Here is an 11433-nt window from a genome sequence, read left to right as displayed (position 1 = left end):
ACGCTGCATTTGGTGGTCCCTATGTAGACTTGTCCACAGCTGCATGGTATACGGTAGACTCCTGCAGAGGTGAGAGGATCCCTCTTGTCCTTTGCTGAACGTAGCATTTGTTGGATTTTCTTGGTGGGTTTGTAGATTGTTTGTATGTTGTTTCCTCATCAGCTTCCCTATGCGGTCAGTGGTTCCCTTGATGTATGGCAGGAACACTTTTCCTCTGGGTGGATCTTCATCTTGACTCTCGTGGCTTGTTCTTGGTCTTGCAGCTCTTCTGATGTCTGAGGTGGAGTATCCATTGGCCTGGAGAGCCCAGTTGAGGTGGTTCAGTTCATCTTGGAGGAGGTGGGGTTCGCAGATTCTTTTTGCACGGTCTGCCAAGGCTTTAATGGTGCTTCTTTTTTGACTTGGGTGATGGTTGGAGTTTTTATGTAGATATCTATCTGTGTGTGGGTTTTCTGTAGACGGTGTGACCCAATTGTTGATCTGGTTTGCAGATAACTAGGACATCTAGAAAAGGCAGTCTTCCTTCATTTTCTTTTTCCATTGTGAATTGGATTTTTGGGTGGATGCTGTTAAGATGGTCCAGGAACCTGTTGAGTTCTTCTTCTCCAATGGCTTCACCATTTGAAACAACCAGGCACATCTTAACATCTCTCAACAGAAGACTTTCCCAGGCTCAGCCAGGCCTTCACATGCTAATGAAGCTGGTCAGTTGAAACATTCACACCTAGCTCCAGCAGGGAAGAGCTCTTTGCTCCACCCCAGCCATTCCACAGATATATAAACCCATTGTCCTAATTCCAAGAGACCTCACTACCTCTGAGGATGCTTGCCATAGATGCAGGTGAAATGTCAGGAGAAATGACTCTAGAACATGGCCCTATAGCCCGAAAAAACCCACAAGAACCTATTAACATCCTTGTGACAGGAGAATTTTATGACCTGTAGAATTGTCTTTGAATTGCCTTTCAGGATGGTGCCAAAGTTCTACCAGCATGCCCTTGCCTTGGCCTTTGCTGTGCATGAGATCAATCAGGATCTGCAGATCTTGCCGAACATTACCCTGGGATTTCATATTTGTGACAGCTACTATGAAGCCGTGATGACCTACCGGAGCACTCTGGATCTGCTCTTCAAATCTCCTCGATTTTTTCCTAATTACAACTGCGATAAACAGAGGAACCTGATAGCTGTCATTGGAGGACTTGGTGCTGCCACCTCTTCTCATATGGCAAGCCTTTTAGGTTTCTACAAGATTCCACAGGTAAGATCTGACCATAAATGATTTCAACTGTTTATTTCTAAATACTGTTTGGTTTCACTTCACTTCAGTTTATTTCTTAATTAGTTGCTCTCCACCAAGGTGCTCCGAGCAACTTATAGTCTAAAATAGCATTTACACAATATAAAAATATTCAACAGTGACTATTTGGCAAATGAGGTTATTTGGACTGTATGGCCATGTTCTTGAAGCATTCTCTCTTGACATTTCACCTGCATCTGTGGCAGGCATCCTCAGAGGTTGTGAGATCTGTTGGAAACTAGGATGCAGGTGAAACTGACATCACAACCTCTGAGGATGCCTGCCACAGTTGCAAGCGAAATGTCAGGAGAGTTCTTCAAGAACATGGCCATACAGCCCGAATAGCCTACAACAACCCAGTGATTCTGGCCATGAAAGCTTTCAACAATATCTTTTCATTGTTGTTCAGTAGGTGAACATTTTTGCAATGAGGACAGAAATGGTTGACACACAGAATGTATATCCCTAGACTTTATTACTGACCACAGATATAACTTTAACTTGTCAAATGGTTGTTGAATCGATAAATCAATGAATATAGACACTTTTATTAACATCTTTGTTCTATATATTTGCATTTCATTTTAGATGATCTATGGACCATTTGACGTTCAAGAGCTTAATGCAATGCAGTATTCATCATTTTATTCCATGGTCCCAAAGGAATCTTATCAGAATGTTGGAATTATTCGCCTGTTGCAATATTTTGGATGGAATTGGGTTGGGATCTTTGCCACTGATAATAACAGCGGAGAGCATTTCTTGCAGAGTCTGGAACCACTGCTTTCAGAGAACAGGATCTGTTCAGCGTTTATAAAAAGGCTACCCTATATAGCACGTTTGGATGAGACGTTTTTAGATATATATGAAATTTATTCATATTTAATGAGTGATATAAACACGATTATCTTGTACGGAGAATCTTTGACCATTGCAGCTTTAAGAGTCATCTTAACTACGGGAGGTCTTGAAAATGAACATTTTGTTTTCAAGAAGGTGTGGATCCTGACAGCTCAACAAGAATTCGTTTTAACTGGCCTTTCAAGAGGTTGGGATCTTCAGGCTTTCCACGGTGCCATTGCTTTTGCTATTCACTCAAAGGATATTCCAAATTTCAGAGAATTTCTAAAGACAACAAACCCTCACTGGAACAAAAGAGACAAATTTATTCAGGTCTTCTGGGAACAAGCATTTGACTGTTTCTTTCCAGAGTCTTGGGAGCAAACAGAAATGGGGCAATGTACTGGAAATGAGAACCTTGAGGATATATTTAAGCCTCTGTTTGAAATGAGCATGACAGGACACAGCTACAGTGTCTACAATGCTGTCCACAGTGTGGCTCAGGCTTTGCATGCTATGTACTCTTCTCAATTCAACTACAACAGAGGGAAATATACCTCCCATACCAACAAGAGGGGTGATGCAGTCAAACTGCAAAATCTGCAGGCTTGGCAGGTAATGTCTTCAGACCTTACCGAAAGGCTAATGCATTATTATTGTTATTATTATTATTATTATTATTATTATTATTATTATTATTTGAAATGCAACAATTAGTACACGGCAAACAAGGTCACTCTGCTGGCTGTTGTATTGGATCACATGTTGGATACTTCACAAGTGTCTAGAACTGTGTGATGTATTGGCGAATAATGCATGCACATCTCAGTAAGGTGGCCTATTGCAGCTGACAGATGGTTATTTTGTCAGTGCTGATTGTGTTTAAGTGCAAGCCAAGGTCTTTAGGCACTGCACCCAGTGTGCCGATCACTACTGGGACAACCTTGAGTGGCTTGTGCCAGAGTCTTTGCAGTTAGATCTTTAAATCCTCATATCGTGTCAGCTTTTCTAGTTGTTTCTCTTTAATCCGGCTGTCATCTGGGATTGTAACCAGAGGCAGCCCTAGGTAATTTTCAAAGGTAAGCAAATGGTATTTTGGCGCCCCCCCCCCCAACCAATCATTGATATATATTTTCTGTCGTTGTGGGAGTTCTGTGTGCCATATTTGGTTCAATTCCATCATTGGTGGAGTTCAGAATGCTCTTTGATTGTAGGTGAACTGTACATCCCAGTAACTACACTTGCCGCACTTGCTCCCTTGCCTGGCCCGCTTTGGGTCCGGAGGCATGCCTGAAGACCCCGGCGTGTGCACCAAAGGTCACCCCTTCTCCTGGCTTTCTCCTCAGCCATTGGGACCAAGAGAGAGAGAGAGAGACAGAGAGAGGTGGAGATGCCCACCTTTCCTGAAGGTAGGCGCAAAAACAAAGGAGGGAGCGGAGGTGGGAGATACCTCCAGCCGGAGGGGCTCTCTCTCTCTCTCTCTCTCTCTCTCTCTCTCTCTCTCTCTTGGTCCCAATGGCTGAAGAGAAAGTCAGGAGAAGAGGTGACTTTTGGTGCGCACGCTGGGGTCTTCAGACATGCCTCCAGACCCGAAGCGGGCCAGATGTAGCGGCTCCACCCCTTGGCCCACCCACGGATTAGGGAGAGGAGAGGAGGCGGGTGGAGCACCGGGGGATCGGGAAAGGGAGCCGGTCATGGGGAAGGGATCGAAGGCGGAGAACGATTGAGCGCCGGCTCTGCTCGCGCACCCAGTGGCCGGGTGGAGCAGGAACGAGAGGGGCTAGGCGAGGCTCAAGGTACTGGCCCCTTTGTGAAGAGGATCGCCCGGCAGCAAGGCAAGAAACCAATGCTCCCCCCGGACTGCTAGGACTGTTGTGAGCTGAGGAGGCGCTCCTCAAGTGGCGGTCGAGGGGCATTTACAGAGGTGCCTCTGCGCCCCTGGCAAAAAAAGTGTTCTGCGACCGCTTACTTTGCATAATGGATGAGCCGCCCCTGATTGCAACATCAACAATCTATTCTTTGTTTTGTTAACATAATTGTGAGGTCAGTAGTCTTGTGCCCCAAAACTCTCTCAGTCTGAATTCAGAAGTCCCAGACTAGTTTGACGTGTTCCTTTTCTGTAGCTTTTTCAGACTTGTGATCTCACCAGTTCTTTGTCACAGGCCAATGGTATTTGTGAGCTCCTTTTTCCTGGTGATTTATCTCCTCTGGTCAGCAAGCCTCTGTTATAGCTGAATCTGGATATTCAAGTTTTCATAGCTTGTACATCTGTTTTTGGTATCCACGCTTTTGGAGTTCCAATCTATAATAGCAGTTCCTGACAGTTTGGCTCTGTGGCATTGAAAATTTCTGCCGCTTCTGTCGTTTTGCTTCCAGTTGCCATTGTTGTTGTTGTTATCTTTGTTTATATCCTGCCTTTCTCCCCATGGAGCAGATCTTTGTTGCTTGTAGAGCAAAAATGTAATCTTCAAGTGCTCACTTTCTTTTCCACTGCTTTTTTTATTAGCTCCATCCATTTCTTCAAAGCATTTCATTTAACAACTCTGCAGGAGAACAAGTATCCTTTGAGCATAGAATGGAAACAGGAGGTAAATTTGATATTATTAATTTGGAGACACTGCCAAACAATTCCTTCCAGAGAAGAAGAGTTGGAAAGGTGGATCCAAGTGCTCCTCAAGATGAACAATTCACCCTTGATGAAAATATGTTGGTGTGGCATCCAGGATTTAAACAGGTAGGGAATGTGGAGGACACAAACTTTTCTTGGTGGCCCATTCAAGTACAGGACATTTTCTCATTTCAGCACAATGATGGTCATTGATCCAATTGTAAAATAAAAACAATGTTCTTTGATTGTAGGTTAACTATAAATCCCAACAACTACAACTCCCAAATGAAAAAATCAACCCCCCCCCCAAAAAAAACCCAAACCCCACCAGTAAATCAAATTTGGGTGTATCTGGTATTTGTGACAAATTTGGTCCAGTGAATGAAAATACATCCTGCATATCAGATATTTACATTATGATTCATAACAGTAGCAAAATTATAGTTATGAAGTAGCAATGAAAATAATTTTATGGTTGGAGGTCACCACAACATGAGGAACTGTATTAAAGGATCGTTGCTTTAGGAAGGTTGAGAACCACTGTTATATAGTATATGGAAATATTACTCACAGCTTCATAATATTTAACTGAAACATTCCCTTTTAGAATGTTTGCTTGTATGTGCCTTGAAGATGCTTGTATCCCTATGATAATTACATGAATTCAATAAGATTTTCTTAGGCAAGAAATAGAGATGATTTTGCTAATTCCTTTCCCTGAACTATAGGATTGGTTGGCAGTCTCCCATCCAACTATTGAGCATGATTAGCATGTTTTTCTTACCTTTTTGACCATTATGTAAAATTTAGATTTGAAACATTCACTAGCTGCCAGCAATCATGACTGATTCCATGTTCCATTAGTGAGGTTCTATATATGCAGAGAAATGCGAGAAAGAGGTATCTTTATCATTCTCCCACTGCAATTTCCTTTTAATTTGGACCAGGTACCTCCCCTTTGTCTGTGTAATGAGCGTTGTCGGCCAGGCTGGCGGAAGAAGAAGAAGGAAGGCAAACCCTTCTGCTGCTATGATTGCATTCCATGTCCAGAGGGGGACATTTCTATTTCAACAGGTAGGGTATGGCGGACACCATTTTGTCATCTTAAAATATATAATAAAATATTAATTCCAATATAAATATAAACAAAGCTTCCCATAATATTTTAAAATTTGGGCTAGACAATGCTAATGTTGGTGGATTTCTCATTGTTTTCTTGACTGAACCAAAAGTGTGCTTATAATAAACTTTATTTATACCCTTTATTTATAATAAACTTTATTTATACCTTCCGATCCCAATTCAAGGTGCAGGTGCTTACCTACAAAGCCCTAAACAGTTTGGGACCTGCCTACCTGCGTGACTGCATCTCCATCTACGAACCCACGCACTCCGTCATCCAGAGAGGCCCTGCTCGCGATCCCACCTGCATCACAGGCGCATTTGGTGGGGACGAGGGACAGAGCCTTTTCTGTGGTTGCCCCCCGACTCTGGAACACCCTCCCTGTAGACATCAGACAGGCGCCCTCCCTTATGACATTCCGCAAGAGTCCCTGTAGACATCGGACTAGCACCCACGTTGGCAGTCTTTAGGAAGAGTTTGAAGACCTGGCTATTCCGATGTGCCTTTCCGGAATAGGAAAACTCCAGCATTTGCCCAGATGCACTTCATTAGAATTTTAAGACTCTCTGCACATTGCACTTGCCCTGAAATCCAACATACCACCTGTCACACCCAGCACTTTTTAATTCTATACCCATTACTTGGCCCGGCCCTAGTTTTTACTGTGTTGTGGTGTAATGTTTTGTTGTTATTGCTTTATATTTTTGATTTTGCTTTGAGTTGTTTGTTATGCTGTTGTTGTGTTGAGGCCTTGGCCTTTGTAAGCCGCAACGAGTCCTTCGGGAGATGCTAGCAGGGTGCAAATAAAGTTTAATAATAATAATAAATACCCCGCCACCATCTCCCCAAAGGGGACTCGGGGTGGCTAACACGAGGCTAAGCCGAAAATTACAATACAGCTAAATAAAATACAAGAAGCAAAAATATCATCAAAATAAATACATGAAATAACAAAATAAAACCAATAGTTTCAAAATAACTGATAGAGAAATCAAAAACAGTGGGTGGGCCAAATGTACTAGGAATAAAATTGATAAAACCCTGGATGAGATAGGTACAATGTGCAATGGCTTAGCAATGGCTCCTTTTCATCCTGGGTAGAAGTGACCTGTGGGGTGCTTCAGGGTTCTGTTCTAGGTCCCGTGCTTTTTGTTTCTTTCTTTTTTTTATCAATTTATTTCAGTTATGGAACATAACAGAACAACAAATCATAGCATATATAGTCAGGTAACAATATTTTTTTGATGTATACATGCCTATCTACCTTAGTCAATCCACCAGTTAATTCTGACACTGAGTACATATTATTACCAGTTACTTAATTTAAAACATATATACTTGCAATTTCCACATGTTATCCACTATTTTCGGTCTAAGCTTTCTACTCAATTATTTCCATAACATTCAGATACCAACACATGACGTAGTACCCACGACAGACCATACACACACCCAAAACCCCTATCCCACACAAAATAAAACCTCTTCCTCACACCCATGCACCCTTCACCATGACTTCCAACACTGAAGCACTATGAAGCCTTTAAGCCCATTTATCTATCTTTGTTCATAGTAAACCTAAATTCCTAATGGCGCTCCTCTATATTACTGACTCTCTATTCAGATATGTCATGGCCAACTAGTGAGACAACTCTAGAACTTCCATTTTTCTAAAAAGTCCTCAGTACTTTTGTTCCTCCTGTTATTGGTTAGTTTAGCCATTAGCATATATCCCCAAATTCTTTCTCTCTCCTTAATTACCTTATCCCAAAGTGCCTGAATGATCTCACAGGTCCACCACATATGGAGGAATGTCCCTTTCCGTTTCCTCCAGCAAATACCTTTTCAACGTCTTTATTAATGACTTGGATGAAGCTTTAGAGGACATGCTTTTCAAGTTTGTGGATGATACCTAATTGGGAGGGATCGCTAAGACAGGATCAGAATTCAAAATGACCATAACAGATTAGAGAGCTGGGTCAAAACTTATGAACTCAATTTCAACAGGGAAAAATGGAAGGTACAACACTTAAGCAGAAAAAAATGAAATGCATAGATATAGGATGGGTAACACTTAGCTTCACAATGGCATATATAAAAGGCATCTAACCACTTTGTAGGCCGCAGGCTCACTGTAAGCCAACAGTAATGTGGCAGCTAAGAAAGGCAAACTTAATCTTGAATGTATGAATAGGAGTAGAGTGTCAAGAGAAAGGGAAATAATAATAATAATACTCTATTATGCTTTGATCACATGTCATCTGGAATATTCAAGAATACTGACAATCTGAAACATGTCCAGAGAAGGATGACCAAAATGATCAAAGGCCTGGAAGCCAACTCTGTGAATACAGAGCACAAAATGGTTAGCCTTGAGAATAGAAGGTTAAGCAGTTACATATAGATGCATTTAAAAATTGAGATGGTGCTGGCAATTATCATTGTAATCACAATAAGTATTTACATGGTTCATTAAAGAGGGTTATAGACTCATAGAGTTAGAAAGAGCCATACGGGTCATCAATTCCTACCTATTGTTCAATGCAGGATCTCCAGATAGCAATGTTCTGTCCCATCTCTTTTTGAAGAAGTCCAGAGGGAAAAAAACCCGTCACCACCATTAAAGTCAATTGCTTGTATTTTCAAGCTGCTCTGGCTATCCAGAAGTTCCTTCTAATGTTCAGTTGAAATTTGCAGATCTGTAACTCCAGATCATTACACCTAGTGCGATCCTGTGGGGCAGCTACCATCCTCTCTATGAGAGCCCTTAAGGTATTTAAAGAAGACAATCAAGCCACCTCTCAGTGTGCCATCACACCCAGACACTCTAGTGTTGGAACTATGATGTGCTTCTTTCTTTAGTCCGGTGGACTGTGGGGGCCTTACTTTGAAGCTCAGGAATCCCAGCAACTAAGGCCATTCCAAACTGAACATCAAACAAGATTTTTATTTTCACAAAGTCCTTGACAGGCTTGGCACAAGTTGTGGAAGTCAACTTATAAAATCATGTGGTTGTTTCCTTCTTACTTTTTCCCTTCAGTTGCTGGGTTAACTTCTTCCAATAGTGGAGAAATCATGGGATTCTCTACCCTAGCCCTGAGTTGCTATATTAGAAAGAGCAGGTCTTTCCCTATCTAAGCTCAAAGCTAGCTTGGAGACGAAGTAGTTCAAGCTTCTTCCATTGGCAGAGAAATCCTGGGATATTCTCTGCCCTAGTGCTGAGTTGCTATTTTAGAAAGAGAAGGTCTTTCCCTATCTAAACTCAGAACTAGTTTTAAAGGCAAGAGGTTAGTACTTATGATGGCTTGTCTGAGCTGGCCTGGATTGACCACAACCACATCTGAAACTTTTGTTATACTGTAGAAGGCAGAAGAGCTTTTCAAAATGGAGAATTCATCCCCAGGAAAAAGGGGCGGTATCAAGATCAAAAGGATACGTTTGCAAGCCAACAGCAGCAAAGGCTTTGCAGGCTGACTTCAAGCCTCTGTTAATAGTTAACTATCAGGGTGTTGCTAAGCCTGTAACAACCCTGGAAGAAATGCAAAAAAGGGGTGCTATTTCTACAACTATGGGGCAATGCAAATCAACTTTTCCTGGGAGACGGAACACTCAGCCTTCTCTTCACCAGGCTGAACATACCCAGCTCCTTCGTCCTTTGCTCACATGCTTTGTCATCCAGCAGTCTTTTCATCCTGGTTGCCCTTAAAAGGGGAATAAGAAAGTTGGTGGGATCACAAAAAAAGTCTGCTAAAGAAATGTCATTGAAGGCTACATATCTAGATAACTTCCTTTTTGAAGATAGATCTTAGAGCAACTGCTAGTGAGATAACTCTAGGGCTTTCATAAATAAAAAAGGTCAACTGGATCCATTCTGTTAAGTGTTCAGGTATGATCATGGAAGAAAAACAACCTTGGCCGCTCAGGTGAAAGAACCACACCAGGTAACTGGACAATGAGAACTACCCACACAGAACCCTCATCACCAGCAGAAAATGTTGTGTTTTCTAATGGTCTCAGCTAACCCTTCTGATGCCGCTCATGACCCCCAAAGGGGTCCTGACCTCCAGGTTGAGAAATACTGTAAGAAATGATATTATTGGAATGATCTGTACCTAATATATGAATAGCCCCTGAAATACAACCTTTTCTGATTTTTCAGATATGGATGACTGTTTCAGATGCCCAGAAGATCATTATCCAAGCAATGACAGAGACACATGTATCCCCAAAAATATTAGTTTCTTGTCTTATAAAGATCCCTTAGGGATCAGTTTATCTGCAGTCGCGGTTTCTTTTGTCCTCATCACAGCATTAGTGCTACAGATATTTATTAAGCACAAAGATACGCCAATAGTCAAAGCCAACAACCGGAATCTCACCTACATTCTTCTCATCTCCCTCCTGCTGTGCTTCCTCTCTCCTTTTTTGTTCCTTGGCCAACCAGAAGAAGTATCCTGCCTTCTCAGGCAAACAACTTTTGCCATCCTCTTCTCAGTGGCTGTGTCATGCGTGTTGGCAAAAACCATGATTGTTTCTTTGGCATTCCTAGCCACAAAGCCTGGATCTTGGATGAACAAGTGGGCAGGAAGAAGATTGCCTTATTCCATTGCCGTTACTTGTTGCCTTATTCAAGCAAGCATTTGTATAGCATGGCTGGCAACCTCCCCTCCATTCCCTGATTTGGACATGCACTCTGTAAAAGAGGAAATCATCCTGCAGTGCAACGAGGGGTCTGTCACCATGTTTTACTGTGTCTTGAGCTACATGGGCTTCTTGGCTCTTGCCAGCTTCACCGTAGCATTCCTGGTTCGCAAGTTACCTGATAGTTTTAATGAAGCTAAGTTTATTACATTCAGCATGCTGGCCTTTTGTAGTGTTTGGATCGCATTTGTCCCCACTTACCTAAGTGCAACTGGGAAAGCCATGGTGGCTGTGGAGATCTTCAGTATCTTAACCTCTGGTGCTAGTTTACTCGGCTGTATCTCCTTCCCTAAATGCTATATTATTCTGTTGAGGCCTGAGCTGAACACCAGGAAGCAACTCATAAGGATAAAGGTTTAGGGAATGTCCATGGTATTACTTTTTATCTGGTTGGACTTTGAGGAATGCCTGAAACATGTAAGAGTTTGGAATAGGTGCCGGTGGCATTTCAGATGCCTTCTGACTTTTATGTTTCTATGATATAATCACTTTCACAACTTCTGAATATTAGGTATGCTGGATAATAATGGAATAATTGAAAGGCTGTAATCCATCAATCCGTCCCCGAAGTTCCCGTGATATTAGAATTCTCTCCTCTTGTTTGCAGAACTTTTAATCTACAATATTATTCTATGAGGAAATTTTTACTTCCATTACAGAAATTTCTGGTGGCAGGAAGAAACTAAAGAACGGCAGTCAGGATATAATGAAGTTTGCGTAACTGTGGGTGTGCTTTTAGAAAATGGTGAAAGCACGATAATATCTTGCTTTAAAATAAAAACAGCCATGATCAAAATGCACAGTAACAACTGAAGCAGTTTAACAATGTGACAAACATAAAGACAATGCCAACATAATAAA

At 41.8% G+C, this 11433-nt stretch overlaps 1 protein-coding gene across 1 annotated transcript; it reads left to right on the top strand.

The window, feature by feature from the left end:
* The first annotated feature begins 1951 nt into the window (after positions 1-1951).
* Positions 1952-10932, top strand: LOC137097315 (vomeronasal type-2 receptor 26-like). Its single transcript, XM_067469567.1, has 4 exons — positions 1952-2755; positions 4647-4874; positions 5696-5822; positions 10031-10932. Exons 1-4 carry the CDS (start codon positions 1952-1954, stop codon positions 10930-10932), a joined length of 2061 nt encoding a protein of 686 aa, XP_067325668.1.
* The last annotated feature ends 501 nt before the right edge of the window (positions 10933-11433 follow it).

This window comes from Anolis sagrei, chromosome 6 (genome assembly GCF_037176765.1).
Source record: "Anolis sagrei isolate rAnoSag1 chromosome 6, rAnoSag1.mat, whole genome shotgun sequence".
Taxonomy (NCBI): domain Eukaryota; kingdom Metazoa; phylum Chordata; class Lepidosauria; order Squamata; family Dactyloidae; genus Anolis; species Anolis sagrei.
The sequence above is the reverse complement of the archived record's forward strand: the minus strand, read 5'-3'. Positions and strand labels throughout refer to the sequence as shown.